This window comes from Lissotriton vulgaris, chromosome 10 (assembly GCF_964263255.1).
Source record: "Lissotriton vulgaris chromosome 10, aLisVul1.2, whole genome shotgun sequence".
NCBI classification, from domain to species: Eukaryota; Metazoa; Chordata; class Amphibia; order Caudata; family Salamandridae; genus Lissotriton; species Lissotriton vulgaris.
In genome coordinates this window covers 456,666,621-456,686,121 of record NC_141698.1, presented here as the reverse complement: position 1 = coordinate 456,686,121, position 19,501 = coordinate 456,666,621, and the positions used below count along the sequence as shown (strand labels likewise).

The following is a 19,501-nucleotide window of genomic DNA, read 5'->3' as shown; positions in this document are numbered from 1 at the left end:
GCTGCCAGGGTATCTAAGATCATAAAGTGCATTATACACAACGACCAGAGAGGCTTTATTCCTGGGAGGCAGCTTAATGAGCTAACCTTTTTAATGCTTGGAGTAGTAGACCTGACGGAGACGTATTATTTACCTGTAACGGTCGTGGCAGTGGACGCCGCCAAGGCCTTCGACCAGGTTCATTGGCCATATCTCTGGGAGGTCCTAAAGAAATTCCCCTCTAACATAATAAAGGCAGTTCAATTTCTGTACCGTCTACCTAGAGCAAGGGTGCTTGTAAAGGGAGAGCTAACTGATTGGTTCAATATAATGCGTGGAACAAGACAGGGGTATCCCCTGTCCCCACTTTTATTTAATATGTACATTGAACCACTAGCGGCATGGATTAGAAAGGACACTACCATCGTTCCTTTCAGGTATGGAAACTTTGAGATTAAATTAGCTCTTTACACCGATGACCTTTTACTTTATACGTTGAATCCCGAAAGGGTCATCCTCACATTAATGGCCAAAGCAGAAGCGTTTGGGAAGATATCAGGATACAGGGTTAATAGAAATAAGACTGAAATCATGGAATGGAACCAACCAAAGCAAAATTTGCAGGCAAAATCGAGCATGCACTACCTTGGTATTATAATGACACAGAAACTGGCGGAAGTTACTATGGTGAACTGGAAAAAGATCAGCCAAGAAGTAGGGAGACTATTGGTTAGGTGGGCAAAATTCCCTTTAAATTTGTATGGCAGGGTAACCCTTATTAAGATGGTTATCTTAACAAAAATTACTTTTCCCTTCAACTCTATACCATTATTATTTGATAAAAGAGAGATCGCTAAACTTCAAGGAAGGCTAGATAGTGTTATCTGGGCCTCGAAGGGCTCTTGCATATCTTGGAAAAGATTAAGGAGGAGATTGGAGAAGGGTGGGCTGGCTTTAGCCGACCTGATGACTTATGGGCATGCTTTTTTTCTTTAAGAACTGTCGGATGCTCCGAAATAAAGTTGATAGCTCACCAACAGGAATCCTCTTTGGGGCAATGCTTAGGGAGCTGAGGGAGGGGCAAGATACATTTCTGTTTAAATTTGGAGACCCGAAGTTAAAAAAAAAAAGTAAGATTAATGATTTTATTGGAGGCTTTGAAAGTATGGTTCCTTATCCTGAAAAAATTAGGAATTCCCTACTATTCATCTAGGGCCCCGATTTGGGAATCACCAGGGACCCCGGAGTGTTTGAATGTCTCATTTAGTCTCCCATTAAGGAATGCTGGTATCTCTCACTGGGGAGATCTGATGTCGGGAACTGAGTTAGTAAGTTGGGAAACATTGAATTTACTTACAGGGGGCCAACTAACCAGGTCTAAGTATTACCAACTCTCTGCGTGGTGGGGGATTCAAGATTGGAATGAGGAGGAAGATGATTCCTGGTTAGATCAAGCAATAAAAACTGGCACTGTTAAGAAGGAGGTAGTTTTGTGGTATCGCACTTTGGTTAACGCAGGAGATGATCTGGACAAAGATATCCAGAAGCCCTGGGGAGATGAAGTGATGAATACAAATTTGAGGGAAGTTTGGATGGGTTTCTTTGCAATGCTTAGAGAGACTGTTAAACCTGCCTATTTAAGACGCAATCATCTCTTCACTGATTACAGGGTGTATTGGTCCCCAGCGAGGTTAGGAAAATTCTCAGGAATACACTATGTATGCCCAAGATGTAGAGATCCCGCAGCTGATGATCTTCATATGATTTTAACATGCCCGGAGATTAAAAATTTTTGGTCTGAGGTGTGTGAATTTTTAACTGAAGTTACAGGTATTTCGGTGAGGGTAAGCTCCCTGCTTGTATTCTTTGGAATTTGTCAAGGTAACGTTACCTGCATCAGTAGGCCAGATGCAAGATTCATTTTTTATGTGAATCTTTCAGGAAGACAGGAGATTTGTAAATCATGAAAATTGGTCCAATGATTAAGCCAATGTTTAGCTGTTGGTCTGGTTCCCTTCTGTGTTACGGGCACGCTAGTGAAGGGTGGAAGTGGAAACCGCTTTTTACTCTTGAGTGGAATGACTCCAACCTGACCTGGTTTTTACTAGAGACGGAAGGGAGTATAGCCAACAAGTGAATTGGCAGAATGATGAAAAAAAGTAAAACATGCTTGTTATTGTTTGTTTCTGTGCCCTGGAAGAAAGCCTGACACCTTCATTCTTATTTATTTTCACTTTTTTGTAATGAGCTTATTTTCTCACCTTATATGCTTACCCTTGCCTGATTCCACAATACCACACCCACAGTGGCATGTCATCAACTTTTCGGCTTTTCAGAGCCAGAAAGAGGAGAGGAATGACCTGCCCCCTGCTTGTTGATGATCCTGTCAGGGCTCCTATCTCATACTGCTTCTAGTTCCCAGAAGAGATAGCTTAGGAAATGGAAAAAAAGTTGATTCCATTGACATGATGGATGTAAGCCATAGTTTTAATTCATTGGTTTAGGTCTGAGCTAGAGTTAGCTTTAGCTATCTTTCGAACCGTATGTAATAAATAAAGCACATAAAACAAAATTGCATAGTAAGGAGCTTCAGGTCAGCCTCTTCCTCATTTCCCCTGCCCCCCATGTGCAACACTGTTAGGCCCACCACAACGCGACTCAGCCACCCACATGGTTACATCACCAATGACTCCAATACAGGCCTATAACCCTCCTTTGTAGCTGTCCTCCTTTGATGGCTGTCTGTGCTGGTCCATAACTTGTGACGTTTGTGGTATCTTGGAGATAACTCTGCTCTGCAATAGTTGACACATTAAAGATCTGAAAACCTGAAGATTGCTTTGCAGAGTGAGGAATGAACCAATAATTAAGCTATGTAATCTCTTGAGGGATAGCTATGCTGTCTAGGGCCAATGTCTTTTGGTCTAGGTTTCCTGGAGACAGACTGTTATTTAAGGTCTCAACTCTTAGGTCTGATTTGGATCAGCTATAGCATTCACCTATGTCTACATGTGTGCTGTATTTATTTATATATGCAACACAATGTACTGCCATTACAGAAAATAACAGATTCACCCAAAATACCTCAGACCTGTTAGCTTTGTCAATGCTTGTCTTTTTGCTTGAGGTTGGGTTACTGCCAGGTCTCATTAACATTCATTTCTTTAATCGGTATGATTATCTTCTTCCCTCAACTTATTTGATTTACTATGCCTGCTTCCATAACACCAAGGCATTAGTTCCATGTTTAATGTTCCTTATTGACTCTTTGTAGGAAGGTGCTTGTACAATCTTTATCAGGACTGCTACTTTTATATTCCTGCTTGATCCCAGAGGCTGTATGCTTGCATTTTCTTCCTTGTGAGTTTTCAATTATCTGTGTATTATACTCTTGTGTTTTGGCAACAGTCTCTTCCATTCGTTCTGTGTCCACAAATAAAAACACTAAGCTTGCCTTATAACAACCAATCCTCTTATCTTGTGCTTCTTGATGGGTAGACAGTAGATCTTGCACCTCATTCTCAGTCTTAACACCCAAGCTCCTCCACATACCATTGTAGTCTAAAGGTGAGTACCTATGCCGCTATGCCCCACTCTCCTATTTCCAAAGCATACCAACATTTATAGGAACCAGGCTGCACCTACTCATTATCCCACACCTCTGCGGTGAAGTGGGTAACATGAGGGTGCAGGCTTTACTAATCTATAATTCTCCTTAGAACATGCATTAACTCTCGGCCAGACAATGCTGATTGCCATAGTGCACCTGCAACCACTGTGTAAATACTTTGACTGCATTGTGACTGCATCCATGCAAATATTATGTTCGAGGCATGTGGGCTGCTGAATTCATATCTGTGAATAGATCGCCACCTAGTGTTGGGTCCGGATGATTGCACATTGTTGTCCTGGAAGAGTCTTCAAAGTATCACGAGATAGGTGGCTCCTCCCCTGGACTACAGTGCGCATGGGCATCCTCTCCATCTTCAGATTGTTTTTTTCCGCCATTGGGTTCGGATGTACTTTCTTGACTCAAGTTCGGAATCGGTTTAAAGCACTTTTCGCAAGGCCAAAAGGCCTATGGGGCGTCGGTATTGTCTCTCGTTCGGTGCCTGTACTTCATCCAGTTCTTCGAACAGGACGTCGAAGGCCGTTTGCCTTTTCGACACCAAAGGCCCCGACTGCGACGACGATGGAACGGAGCCCGTTCAAGAGATGCCCCGTCTGCAACTCCAAATACCCTCACATTGATGTGCACCCAGTGTGCAATAAATGTTTATCCCCGGACCATGACGAGGCCAGCTGTATGGCCTGTTCCAAGTTCCGGTCAAAGAAGACGCTTCGAATTCGATGTGCCGCACGACAGTCGGTGCAGAAAACGGCACCTGACCCGGAGAACATCTTCGAGGCCGATGACAATGAAGGCGTCGATGAAGAGGATCCTGACCAGCAGTCGGACCCTGCGTCGGAGCAAGACTCTAACTTCGGTGTGGACGACGATGAAGACTACGTCCATGATGAAGACGTCGTCAAGGTAGGAGACGACGCAGAGGCCATCGGAGCCATCAATGACGACTCGAGCGATGAGCAAGGCCCAACCGCAGTCCCGGGGCCTAATACTGACACTGTCCTCTCTACGGCTCAGGTCGAGGCATCGCCGGAAGGCCTTAGCCAAGATCTTAATCCACATTCTATAGCCCCACGTCAAGGCCCGGCTAAGAATACTTCTAAGGAGCCATTGGTCGATCCAACAAAATCGAAACCAACAGAGGCAAAAACGAAACCGAAACTGTTGAAGACAGTCCTCGGATCGACGCCCTCAGATTGCTCAGCTCCGATCAAGTCTAAAAGTGTCATCGACCCTTCGGGGTCACAAGGGGGCGTCAGCCCGAAGAGCGGGGCGCCGAAGCCAGTCTCTGCGGTCAAGCACGTCGCTTTGACGCCGTCGACGTCCAAACATGGCGACGCTGGCAAAGGACTCCAGGCTAAAAAGACTGTTGAACCGAAGCTTACAGCCTCCAAGCCAATGTTGAGCAAGGCCTTCGAGTTGAAGACCAAACCCGACCCGAAAGAGCATATCGCGTCGAAGCCAAAGGCCGTACCTGCTGCGCACCATGAGCTCGAATCGACGCAAGGCCGCAAGCAAGCTGGTGATCCAACAAAGTCGGTCAGATCGAAGACGACGCCAATCTCAAAAAAGGTCGGTTCGTCTCCACTGCTTCCTCCGCCAATTAAATACGGACTGCCCCCGACCGCTCGACCCAAAGCGTTCCAGCCACAAAAAAGCACTGAGACGTCCAAGAAGGTGTCGGTACTTTCCAGGTCTCAGTCCACTCCGGAGGAGGTGGTGTTCCAGGCACCCTCGTATGACAATCAGTCGAAGCTGTTCATCGACTCGGATTCTGGCAGGCTCACCATTCACAAACGGAAAATCGCTCCAGAACATCCTGTGGAGTCATACAAAATCCCTCTCAAAAGGAAAAGGGATTCTACCACCTCACCTGTTCTCTTTGAACCTGTGGAGTCATATACACAACACTATGCCTATTCTCCCACGCGCACCAATGAGGATGTGGGGGAGGGGTACAATGAGGATGAATTTACTTTTCCTGCTGACACAGATCAGGAGGAACCTCAACCCTGGACTGACCCTGTGACCCTGATGAGCCACACACCATGCCTGATGCTCAGTCCTATAATGTCAAGATCTCCCCTACTGAAGACACGGCGGCGTTTAACGCATTGATTGAAAGGGCGGCCAATAACCATGACGTGGAAATGCACGCTGACCCAGTGGAGGAGGACTTTCTGTTCGATACTTTCTCCACCTCAGAAAGATCAGTAAAGACACTGCCTATGCTAAAGGGTGTCCTTAAACATGCTACTGACATTTTCAAAGAGACCACAAGGGCAAGGGTTGTAAACCCAAGGATTGAAAGGAAATATCGGCCTGCGCCTATGGACCCTACGTACATCAAGGGCCAGCTCCCATTGGACTCCCTAGTAGTGGCTAATGCTCGCAAGAGAGCAAACTCTCAAACAAGTGGTGATGCTCCTCCTCCGGACAAAGAATCCAAAATCTAGGAAGCTTCTGGCAAACGTGTAGCAGCTCAAGCGGCTAATATTTGGAGGATCTCAAATACACAGGCCCTATTAGCCAGATATGATAGGGCTCACTACGACACGTTAGAGCAGCTAATGCAACACCTGCCTGATGTTTATAAGGAGGGCGCAGAAATGCTGATACAGGAAGGAAAGTTGATTTCAAATGCATCCATCAAGTGTGCACTGGATGCAGCAGACACAGCAGCTACGGCCATCAACACTAGTGTAATGCTGAGACGTCATGCCTGGCTCCGCATCTCTGGTTTCAAACAGAGATCCAAACAACTTTGCTCAATCAGCCCGTTAACCCTGCCTTTCTTTTCGGTCCTGATGTAGAGACGACCCTTGAAAAGATTAAAAAAGACACTGAGACAGCAAAATCCATGGGGGCTCTGCAGTCACAACAGTTATGGGGCGGTTCCTTTCGTCGCTCCGGTAACAGGGGAGCCTCTAGAGGTCAAGCATTGCAGCAAGCCCAATACAACAAGGGGAGCAAGCAGACCACCTATAACAAAAATAACAGGGGTGGATATCGTGGGAACAGCACCAAAGGCAGGGGACGTGGAAATAATAATGCCAGATCCTCCGCCACCAATAAACAGTGACGCCTTGTCACTGCCCCCAGACCATATAACACCGGTCGGGGGAAGACTCCAGCAGTTCTTGCCAGTCTGGGAAGGCATTACCACAGACAGGTGGGTGAGACAACGTATCCAATACGGCTATTGTCTGGAACTAACCTCCACTCCTCCCAACATACCCCCAAGGCGCCGTCCTATGACGCAGAGCACATGCACTTATTGCAGCAAGAAGTAATCTGCATGCTGCAAAAAGGGGCCATAGAACTCATGCCTTTAGGACAGCAAGGTACAGGGGTGTACTCACTGTACTTCTTGATCCCAAAAAAGGACGGTTCCCTGCGGCCCATTCTAGACCTCAGACCCCTGAACCAGTATATCTTGTCAGAACATTTTCACATGTTAACTTTACTGCAAGTTCTACCATTGCTCAGTCAGGGGGACTTCCTGGCAACCCTAGAACTGAAGGATGCATATTTCCACAGTCCCATTCACCCAGGTCACAGGAAGTATCTCAGGTTCACCATCAACAACCAGCATTACCAGTTCAAGGTCCTGCCTTTTGGGGTCACTACTGCCCCAAGGGTGTTCACCAAGTGCTTAGCGACAGTGGCTGTGCACCTTCGGAGACAACACATCCATGTCTATCCTTACCTGGACGACTGGCTTGTCCAAGCAAAGTCAGCCCAGCAATGTGCCAGCCACATGTCCCGCACAATTCACCTCCTACACAGTCTAGATTTTCACTAAATTACCCGGAATCACACCTTCAGCCCGCACATGTACAACAGTACCTAGGTGCGTCAATAAACACTATGACAGCAACAGCGCAGCCAAACTCTGCCAGAGTCAACAGCATGCAATTGATATTTCAGAAATTCAGGCCCCAACACTCGCTCCCAGCGCAGGTGTTCATGCATCTGATAGGTATGATGGCCTCCTGCATCTTCATAGTCCCACAAGCAAGGCTGCACATGCGTCCCCTCCAAGAGTGCTTAGCACGACAGTGGAACCAGGCTTGTGGGCATCTAAAAGACCTAGTGTTGGTGACCGGTCGTGCATACAACTCTCTCCATTGGTGGAACACACAAAACCTTTGCAGGGGACGACCGTTCCAAGAGCCTGTACCACAAGTAGTGCTGACGACGGACGCATCTCTCCAGGCCTGGGGAGCGCATGTCCTCCATTATACAGTGCAGGGACTATGGACGACGCAGCAGCAGAAGATGTACATCAACCTGCTGGAACTGATGGCAATCTTCATGGCGATCAAGGTGTTCAAATTGCATTTGTGCAACAAAGTTGTGCTGATCCGGACGTACAACATGACTGCCATGTATTACATCCAGAAGCAGGGAGGGACACACTCTCCACAATTGTCGCATCTAGCCCAAAGCATGTGGAAGTAGGCCATTCAAAGAAACATGTTCCTCATGGCGGAACACCTCCCAGGCAAGGACAACCAGATGGCGGACCTGCTCAGCAGGCACAGCCATCAGATGCACGAGTGGGAAATACACCCCACGGTGCTCCAACCATATTTCCAGCAGTGGGGTCCTGTGATACGGGACTAAAGCCAACCCCTCCCGTACCTCCCATTCTCGGACACTCACCCTTCACGACAGCCTGCGATGAAGCGTCCTTGGACACCAACCTGACAACCAGCACCCCTCCCCTCTCTGTCTTCCAGGAGCCAATCAGGAACGGGCGACTCCCGGAACCACAACCACCTGACCCCGGAAGTCCCGCCTCGGAATCACCACCGGAACAGGGAAAAAGCAGAAGCAAGGACAGAGACGCCGTCGTAGCAGCGATCTCGTGGCAGGAGGCTCGGACCGGCGTTGAAGCAGACCAGACGAAAGAAGAGGTAGAAGAGTGGAGCGAAGACTGGTGGAGTCCAGAGGAGGAGGCTGAAGAGCGGCCGCAACTCACCTGGGAGTTGCGGCGGAGCGTGTGAGTACTACCGAATCCACCTCAGTAGCACACTAGGTGCTTTGTATATAGTGTTCGTCCCTCTCTCCTTAGTAGCACAAGGCCTGGCCTGCACTGTAAAGATTTTGTATAGCACGTCATCACTTGTACAGCACTTAGTACATAGGCTGACCCCTCACGATCCCTCACCTGACACCCTGTCTCTCTCTCCCTTCCGAACCCGTGCCGCTACCCTTTCCTCACTGTCACTCTCTACTCCCGTACACTCCCGGTGCTGGTTGCAGAACAGTGTCATAGCGAGTCAGGCTGGACTAACCGCTCCTTGTGCTCTCTTTCTTTCCTCCGAGGACCGCCCAGCACGCGTCCACACCGGAGAACCTGTTCCATCACCTGAGGGAGAAGACAAGACATCATCGCGAGGAGCCCCACATCCGTTCTACCCTTTCATCGCCTGTAATAACTTTTTTCTTGATTCTATTAAAGACCCACCATTGCCCACTACATACGGCCTCCTCGCCTGATTTTCCGGCCAGCCCTAAGCCCACGTTCACAGGTCCTCCAGAGATCGACCTATTCGCCACACAGGAAAACGCAAAATGCCAAACCTTCCCCGCCAGGTTCCCACCCCCGCAGTCTCGGGGCAATGCGATATGGATAAACTAGTCAGGCAGATTTGCGTACGCTTTTCCTCCAGCACCGCTCATACCGCTAGTGGCACGCAAACTGCGACAGCACTCCATGACGCTCATCCTGGTTGCTCCAACGTGGGCAATGATTAACAAAAAAGTGAGCGACCCAAAATACCCTTGAGGGCTTGGGTAATTAAATAGAAAGGTAAGGATGCCTTCACGGGGATTTATTTTGAACGTATTTGATGATTTAAAGTAATTTTAGAAGGATGAAATAATATTCCTTATCAGTAATCAATTAGGCAAATATATACACGCGTCTAAAGAATGCGATATAACAGGATAAATCCACAAAGATAGGCCAAACGACCGTTAGAACTCCATAGTAAAATTTCATAATATCTTTAGGGCGGGTTCGGGATAAAGTGCAAAATGTAGTGCTGGACTAGATCTGTGTCTAACTGTGCAAAAAGTGCAAACATACGTGCTATAGGGAATTACAATATTTACATTCTAAAAAGTGCATGATAAAGTGACCTGTCTGAAAAATTCATAATGCTTAAATAGACAATTGGGAGTCCTCACAATATCATGTTAAAAAGTGATAAAAACACCCAGATTTACAAAGTGCTAAAAAATCCTCAATAGTGATGAATATACATAACTATTTAGAAGTGAGGAGTTAGTGACTAGAGTGCGCCGTGGCTAACAAGGAACTTGACTACCCACGGCGTGTGGACAAAATTAGATTAGATGAAATAGAGTGGTACCACGAAAAATCGGATTATAAGAATCAGTAAAGTCAATGATCAACTCTAGGTAACAGGGAACCTGACTACCTGAGGATAAAGAATATGCAGTAATGAGATACAGTTATTCACTGGAAATTACGCAAATCTTCAGTGTTATTAAGTCTGTTAGGTCACTTACTATCAAATTCCAGAATGAATCGAGATTCTAGCTGCCTTAATTTTAATTCTCGATTCCCACCCCTTCTACCACATAATACAATAGACAATTAACATCTTTATCATGTGTGCTCTGGAAATGGCGGGCCACCGGATAAGATTGATCACAGTGGAGAATAGCCCTGATATGCTGCAATATTCTGACGTGCACCTGCTGTTTAGTGCTACCAGTGTAATTGAGGCCGCAGGTGCACGTCAGAACATATACAGCATAATCAGTCTTGCATGTGTGATTTCCCACTATAGGCGTTTCCTCTGTTTTAAAAGGGGTACTATAATGTGTTTTGTTGCAACCAAATTGGCACGCTCTACAAGTAGAGCATATACGAAACCCTGAAGCTGGTTGTAACCAGATAGCCTTTTGCTTTAATTCTGGGCTACTTTTGGCAAATATGGTGCCCATGCACTGTGCTCTCTGGAAAGTTACCAAGGGTTTAGTGGGCAACATACTTCCTAATACTGAATCAGTCAAGATTGTTGGCCAATTACGATTAATTATTTGTTTGATCTTTTTTTCTTGGTTACTGAATGCAGTGATAACTCTCAGACAATTATTTGAAATTTCTACTTCAGGGGATACAGACTCAAATGTGTTTTCAGAAGTCTTGGGAAATAATGAGGATGTAGAACGTTTATCTGTATATACACCAGAGTTTGCCTCCAAACAAAGACGCGACACATGAAGGGTTACGGCAGTCAACACCGCAGGTAGCAATGCTCGCAGAGAGACGCAGCTTTCCCAGTAGCCATACGAGTTTTGAGCGTAGCGCTCTTGATCACTGGCTTGCTTGAAAACAGGAGGCAAATAGTAAGAACATGTGATTTTATTGAGTAGCAAGCTCCGCCCCAGTGGGCGTCAACTGTGGCATTCTGGTAAATATAGTCAACAATATGCCACACCAACTTGCAGAAGTTCATTCACCAAGTGGATTTGCCGCCTCCCTTCAAAGAAAATGTCATCCCAAGTCGGGTGAGAAATTCTGCCACCTCTGATGCAGGCTTGCAAGTACGTCCCTGTAGTGTAAGCCCCCATCGTTCGTATGAGTGCTCACGTCTCCAAGCATTCATGACCTGCTTCAAGAAGCAGTGGGGCATCTTTAGCGGCCGGGCAAGCCGCAATACAACATACCAGAGTTTGCCTGCAAACAAAGATGCCACACAAGAAGGGTTACAGCACTCAACACCGCAGGTTAGCAATGCTCGTAGAGACGCAGCTTTCCCAGTAGCCATACGCATTTCGAGCATAGCGCTCTTGATCACTGGGTGGCTTAAAAACAGGAGGCGAATAGTAAGAACATATGATTTGTTTGAGTAGCAAGCTCCTCCCTAGTAGCCGTCAGCTGTGGCATTCTGGTAAATGTAGTCAACAACATGCCACACCAACTTGCAAAAGTCCATTCACCAAGTGGATTTTCCGCCTGCCTTCAAAGAAAATGTCATCCCCAGTCGGGTGAGAAATTCTGCCACCTCTGGTGCAGGCTTGCAAGTACGTCCCTGAAGTGTAGGCCCCCATCGTTCGGACAAATGCTCACGTCTCCAAGCACTCAGGACCGCTTCAAGAAGCAGTGTGGCATCTTTAGCAGCCGGTCAAGCCGCAATACAACATACCAGAGTTTGCCTCCAAACAAAGACGCCACACACGAAGGGTTACGGCACTCAACACCGCAGGTAGCAATGCTCGCAGAGAGACGCAGCTTTCCCAGTAGCCATACACGTTTTGAGCATAGCGCTCTTGGTCACTGGTTGGCTTGAAAACAGGAGGCGAATACTAAGAACATGTGATTTTATTGAGTAGCAAGCTCCGCCCCAGTGGGCATCAACTGTGGCATTCTGGTAAATGTAGTCAACAATATGCCACACCAACTTGCAAAACTTCATTCCCCAGGTTGATTCGCCGCCTCCCTTCAAAGAAAATGTTATCCCCAGTCGGGTGAGAAATTCTGCCATCTCTGATGCAGGCTTGCAAGTACGTCCCTGTAGTGTAGGCCCCCATTGTTCATACGAGTGCTCAAGTCTCCAATCAACTATGGGCTCACTCACACTCCCTGAGCCTTAGCAATTTGCAGTGCAGCAGCAGTAAGTGTAGTGTTGGGCCACACCGACACTGTCGTAGACACCGTAGCAGAAGAGCTTGAGGTGGCAGAAGTCACAAATGCTGTGTGAGAAGACACCAGAGAGACAGTTTTTGCCTGAGCTTTACTCACAATTTTAGCTGAAGATCCTGAAGATGGAGATCCAAGAGGAGGAGACGATGACCTCCTTGTGGGTTCTGTAGCTCTATGAGAGGATTTGAGATGTTTCCTCCTCTCAGGAGAAGAGCTATCTCTGGATCTGGCTCTTTGCTGGAATTAGATACTCTGTCCTCATCATCTGTAGAAGATGATTTGAGCCATAGAAGAACCCTTGCCTCCCTGTCCCTGAGGGTCTTGGCAGGGAAGGTGCGGCAAATCCTGCAATCCTTCACAATGTGAGTGGGATGCAGACAGTAGATGCAGTCTAAGTGCTGATCATCTATATGGACCCTCTTTTTATCACAGGTCCTGCAGGCCTTGAAAAGGGCTTTCTTCTCAGACATTCTGAAGAGAAAAGTTGAAAACTGAGTAGGCACTCAGGGAGACTCCCTTCCACACGACATGCAATGAAAATCTGAAGAGAACTTCCTCTGCAGGAAAGGTTCTAGAGGGTGCTGACAGCTGATTGGTTGGGACTACTTTCAGTTCTTTTCATATAATGAGGTAGATAGGTTGCTAAGTTTTGGGCCTTTTGGGGCCTATAGTCTTGTCAGCCTACTACAGATTATTCTAAGGCACTGCTTTTGCATAAATAATTACCATGGGACTCCCGCCTCTGCGACGGGGAATGATTCAGGCATGTGAATCTATGAAAGATACCAATACTGGATAACCGTAGTTACAGGTAAGTAACTTGTTTTCTTACTGTGTATTTTTGCCATAAAGTCATGTGGTTTATGATATATTTTCAAGGTTGAGACTCATTTTCTGCCACTTGCAGAAGCGTATAAATTCTCAATTTTAGACATTTAGAAGACTAGCTTCAAATCTAGTTATCTCCAAATCCACATTACAGAAATGAAGCCTGTATGGCAAGGGAAAAGACCCTTTCATTGACCAGGCATCCACTGATAGATTGTGGTATACTCTACTAAAGCAGTGAGGAAGCCTAATGCCCTTCCTACTCTTCCACGAGATAGACAGGCAGCACATTTTGCTGTTGTGACAAATATTTTTGCTTCTGTGTTGTAGGTCTTCTGATTAATCATTGTGGCCATCAATGTGGCCAATAATCAATATTTTGGATGGATACTTTTAACTACTGATTCCACACTATTGGAATATTGACCAGACTAGATCTAGACATTTTCACAGCAGTACTCCTTGGCGCTCATTGGTGGTGTTGTGCGACTCCCTGTTGGCCTCATTCCACCCTGAAAGTAACAGAATGAAGCCACATACATGCACCACCCATCCTTGATGATGTCAGCCCCTTTATTTTGTGCCTTCAAATGCAGATCCTGGGCTCTGCAGTGCCGTTCATGACCTTTCCACCTCTCCAACAAGTCTAGGACATTCGTGCTATGATCCCAATCGTGTTGTCTCTGTACAGGATCTGAATGAGATCAGCTCTAAGGCTTCTTTGCCTGCTGGTCTCATGCATTCTGCTTGTCGGCTTCACCAGCTGGCATATGCATGCTCTGCGGTAGGATCTGAAGTCTCAGTTGGCCTCACATCAAGGAAATCTGTTGACTGTCTCCTTTCAGGCTCCCTACACCATATTTACACCAGACAAACTGGTGTTTAGGGCCAGGGCAGCCTTTTTGCTTTTTTTCTCATTGGCCAATCTATCACCCTTCCAGCTTTCTTTGCTCCACCTCACCCCTCAAAAGAGGAGAAGTGACTCCATCAACTGGACCCCAAAAGAGCCTTGAGCATTTATATCGATAGCACCAAACACCTCCAGTTGGACGATTAGCTTTTGTTGAGTTCTCCGGGGCTAAGAAAGGTAAGGTGGTGTAGAAAATGACTCTGTCAAGGTGGATAGTCCTCTGCATTAATATCTGCTATGCACTGGCCAGAAAGCAGCCTCCAGAAACCCTGAGAGTCCATTCTAACTCTGCCAAGGCTACCACCACTGCGTTTACACTGCGGCAAGCCTGTAGTGGACATCTGGAAGGCCGTGATATGAGCCATGGTGCACACATACATGAAGCACTATTGTCTTGACAGCCAGGCCTGACAGGAGGGCCTTTTACCCATTTGGTTCTGCAGTACTTTTTGGCCTTCACCCACTCCACAGACCCTCCACCTTTAGAGGTACTGCTTTGGTATCTATGCTAAAGATGAGGAATCTGTGTTCACTGCAAGAACAATTTACTTATCTTCAGTAGTGGATACTCGGTCTAGCCACAAATTCCTCACTGCCCTCTCACCTTCCCGTTTCGTGAAGTGTCTCTTTTTACCATTGCAATAAGGACCCAAATTAAAGATCTGCACACTGGTACTTCCAATTGTTTTATGCTCCACATCTGAGACTGCAGAAGAGTCATCCAAGAAATTGACAGCAGGGCACAGGCATGGAGCTTATATCAAAAACATACTTTGTGAAATCAGCAGCTCAGTCATATGCCAGGTTTATCAGAAGCTTGGAGAAGTCTAATTTTCCAATAAATCGAAAGATGCACTGGGGCACGTTAAACTAAAAGGGAAGACCGAACACCCCAAACCCACCCTGGCTCCAATTACTGTTGTGAAATCTCTTGTTGTACTGTTTTTAAACCTTTATGTATTTATACACAATAAATACAATGATTTGGCATGTATTTTACCTTTTCATGTAGATTGAAATGTTCCATTACCTTGCTTTGTTTGGTAGATGGTTCAGGACAGGACTCTTTTGTTTGCAAGGACTAATTTTTCAACCTTTTACACGGATTCACAGGTCTGGTGCCTTGCTGCACATTCTGGTTGTAACTTTTGCTGCTGTCCCTTTCACTCTATTGTTCTAGGGTGTACAACATGATCTCTGATTCTTGCACCATTCCCTTAAAAGTGCTGCTCTCTGTAGTACTGTGGCTCCTCTTGTATATCTGCCTTAGGAGCCGCACTTGACAGCCCCTCATTTTCTTTTTTGCGTCTCTGCTGCGTCTCAGGGACCAACTGTGTGCAGATCAGCTGTGGACCAGAAGCAGCAATCTCCTATACATGTGAATACAAGTAGCCCTAGACCTGCTGCAGCCTTGCTGACCTCATCCATGACATTTGTATGGCGTACTCTGTTATGAGTATGGCACCATATCACTTTTTTTATTTTGGGTACCCTTTTCATGTGACTCTGGGATTTCCATCGATTGGCTGTGGGGTTAGTAGAGATTTGACTCATGTATTAATGATTTGTTGGTTTATGTGAACGTAAAAACAAGTTTGATGCTGCTACGCTTGTTTCTAGTGGGTTATGTGTACGAATGCATATGCTGAAGGATGTGCTGTTTTTTTTTTAATAGTTTAGTGGTGTTGGTTTGCCAAACCTCCACCTAACTCATTGGTTTCTATACAGCATTGGCATTCCAAACAGATAACTAGGATATGATTCATTTAATGTTGTGTTCATGAGGGTGTGGTGTGTTTAAGCTAACTGTATAGGATAGGTTCTAAGATATAGGATGGTGTGGTTTGGGGTGAGTGCAGTTTAGCTGGCACTGTTTTGGCAAATGTGGTGTGGGTGCACATGAGGATGTAAGTAAAAACTTCCCCGCATGTACTTTCCCCAATCACCATTTCCGACGACAGGTGTGCCATCTTGCGTTTCCCTCTTTGAAGGTGAGAGTTGCAATTTGAAGTGCTGAAAGGTGCACAAGAGGGAGCAAGCACCATTATCGTTCTCTCTGCCTCCCAGTCACTTTTCCATTTGGGTATTTCTTAATATCTCTGGATAATACAGTAATGTACTCAATTACTTCTATAATAATTAGCATACCTTTGGTAAGTGATCACTGACTGCCATCCCGCCCAGATTATAGTGTTGCTGTCATGGAATCTTAATGCAAAATACAAAAAGGTGATTGGTGCTTGAATTAAACACCATCACTGGTAATTACTCTTGGCCACATCCCAGTCGATCATTTGTTCCTCACTGTGCACAAGGGACAGGTATTAACAGTAGCAAATCAATCTTGGACCGCCACTAAAGGACAGTGCAGTTAGAACTTCCTAAATCATGTCACCTCTACATGGAAACATAAGCAATCTCAGACATATTTCTGGCTTGTTGGGTGAGTCACTTTAGGAAAGATTACTGCCCCTGTCCCTCATGTGGTAAAGTGGCCATTCCAGAGCTGGTTAGTTTCCATTTTTAGACTAGTGAGTGATGAAAAAGGATGGGATACATGTAAAAGTTTGCTGAATTTTCCTTTTGTCCCTGGACAGATAGACTTTAGAAGGGAGGCACTGAATCCATGTAAGTAGAAAAGTATAATGACAAAGAGAAGCTCAGGTAGAAAGCCCATGTTAAATTGAAGAAGCATAGTGTTAAGTAAAAAATGGGTATTGTAAGAGCATGGGCACTCAATTTTCCATGGTTGATATTTTACTTTTCTTTCTTTACAACCTCTCTGAATTTCATTCACTTCTCTTATGTTTTTTTAAGACTGGAAGGCAGGTGGAAGCGGAGCAGTCCTACAAATACATGATGAAGGTGAGTGTGTAGTGCACCATCACTTAGCTGAATGTGCTTTACAATATCTTTTTGTGCTATGGCCATACTGCAATCATAAGATGAACTGTTGTGAACATTGAGAAATATGTTATTACCATCTTCTGTTTATCCTTTGGCTATTGTGCCTATGAATAAAAAAGAAATCAGTTCTGTTTAAAAAATATTACCTATTTCCCTAGAGGTGAACTTTCTAATGTCAGTCCTGAAGTTGAACCTCTTGAGTTAGAGGGGCCCTTTTCCATCGTCGTCTAATGCTGTGAGTCTGCCCTCACTCACTTCATGAGATTCAATACTTTAGCTGTAGTACAAAATCTCAAATGTTCAACCTTTGTCAGAAGTCCTGTTATAAGGATATTAGGGACAGTTACCTTTGATTATTTATGGGGGTGAATGAAACATTTCCTAGCTACCATAATGAAAAGTTTCAATTCTATTAACGACACAGAGGCGACGATTATGCTATTCTTTCTTCATTTATTCAAATAAGAGTAATGATTGTGCTGAAGATCATAACTCTAACAATCTGCTTCCTTTTAATTACTAGGAGGCCGGCCTATATCTTGACATACAAATATCAGTGGTCAGGATACCTCACTAGAATGGTGACATCCCTTACTCCTCTGGCCCTTCTACTGAGGAAGTGTTGCCTTTTACCATAGTAGTACGTTAGACTGTCATGGCCTCAGAGCTGATCTTACCTTCCTGAGGAGCCAAGATTTAACATTTTGACAGATATTTCTCAACCTGCCTTCAAATCTATTGGACCTCTCTGTCCATGTTTTGTGGGAATTGGCAAAAAAGGCACTTGTAATGCTACCAGAACATATGAAGAATCCCTTTCCCACCTTGGGCATTGATGGCTTTGATTTTCTAAAGCAGATCCTGAAGTGTGCCTCGGATTCAGCTGTCACACTATCACACCATTAAAGAAAGAAGAGGGCCCCTAATTCTAGAATGCCTTGTAATAGGCCAATTTGTGTGGTTACTAATTTGTAGTGTCGCAGCCCAGTAGTACCAGAGGGATGCCCTTAATCCTATAAATTGTTAAATTAAAAGAAACATGGGATGCTGACACTCATGTCAAAGAGTGTAATGCAGCATACATCTTATCACCTTCATTACTGTTAACAGAACTCAAAAAGCCTATTGCAGTTTAAAAAATATATATTTTTATATGTATAGTATATATTTTGGTGATGCAAGTCATAAATAGAAAACAATGGATCTCAACAGTGTCCATGCTTATACAATGACAGATCATTACCAGTAGAAAGGAATAAAACAACACTGTATTCAATATCACATGCTGTTATTTGCAGTGCCCAAGGTTCAGACAATTGTTCCCAATAACAATCACAGAATGGGATGCACAAACATTTCGCAGCCAACACAAGCTTTGCCTCTGTAGGCACACAGGCCTGAGTCTTTCTCAAGGCTCGAAGAAAGATGTTAAATATATTAATAAGGGATGGATTGTGGTGTTGAATTAATGCTCAAAATGAAATCAAGATATGCAAATTGTTGTGGGTTGAATAAGGTTTGAGAAAAACGCTATTCAACCAACAACATTTTGTGTATGTTAACCCTGTAGGTTTTACAAACTAAATGAAAATTAAAACTAATCAAAGTATTCCTATTTGTATGTATACTCCCACAAAATATAAGCAAAAGAATAAAATTGGGGCGACCTAAATGTGCATATGTTTATCATTTTGGGAAAAGTGATGAAGATTAATAGAAAACTGAATAAAGCACACACTCTCAAAAGGAATAGGGCAAGAAATTGATGCACCCCTATAAGTTATGTTATGTTAAAAATGCTTACAAAGCGCATATACCCCAAGCGGCTTCATGGTGCTGAGAGGAAGCAGCTTAAGTGCCTTTCATCCAAGCTTGCTTAATCTCCACTACGGCCCACCGCGATGGGATGCCTGGTCTTCACCTTGGGGATGCCCAGTAGGGGTTATCTCGCAGGGAAAGCCAGGACGGGTTCCCAAAGCAAGCGCTAAGAGACCTGTCGGTGATTTGGCGCTACATAAATCGGAATTAACATAAGATAACATAACTTTACTGATATGACTGAGAAAATAACTAAGTCTTTAGCAATTTCTTGAACTGCAAATAGGGGGGTTGCCAACCTCATTCCGCAGGAAGCGAGTTCCAAAATTGCAGAGCCAAGACCGCAAATCTGAGCCCCTGTGTTTTTTGCGTTTAAATGAGGGGGGAATCAACAGATTTAAATTGGTGGAATGTAGATTCCGAGAAGGGATGTAGTGCTGAATCCTCGAGGAAATAAAATCTGGGCCGTTCCCGGCTAAGGCTTTAAAAATGGTGCAGCGTTTGGCCACCGGAAGCCAGTGTAGACTCTTCATCAAAGGCTTAACAGGATCTCGTATAGGCTGGCGGGCAATCAGCCTTGCTCAATGATTTTGCTTACGGATTCTTCGTGGATGGTTAAAAAAAACAAGCGGAGACCACTGAGCTGATCTGGGCCTTCATGGATAAGTCACTACTAATCAGGACCCCCAAGCTCTTAACAGAGCTTCCTGGAAGTGGAGAGCTGCCCAGCATAGAAGGCCAA

General features: G+C 45.1%; 1 protein-coding gene across 1 annotated transcript in view; it reads left to right on the top strand.

Moving 5' to 3' along the window:
- Nucleotides 1–19,501, top strand: part of CFAP70 (cilia and flagella associated protein 70) — a 1,103,282-nt gene that overhangs the window by 1,060,764 nt on the left and 23,017 nt on the right. Inside the window, exon 26 of the mRNA XM_086941320.1 lies at nt 16,852–16,899. Coding sequence (XP_086797446.1) covers nt 16,852–16,899 — 48 coding nt within the window. The remainder of the gene's footprint in view (nt 1–16,851; nt 16,900–19,501) is intronic.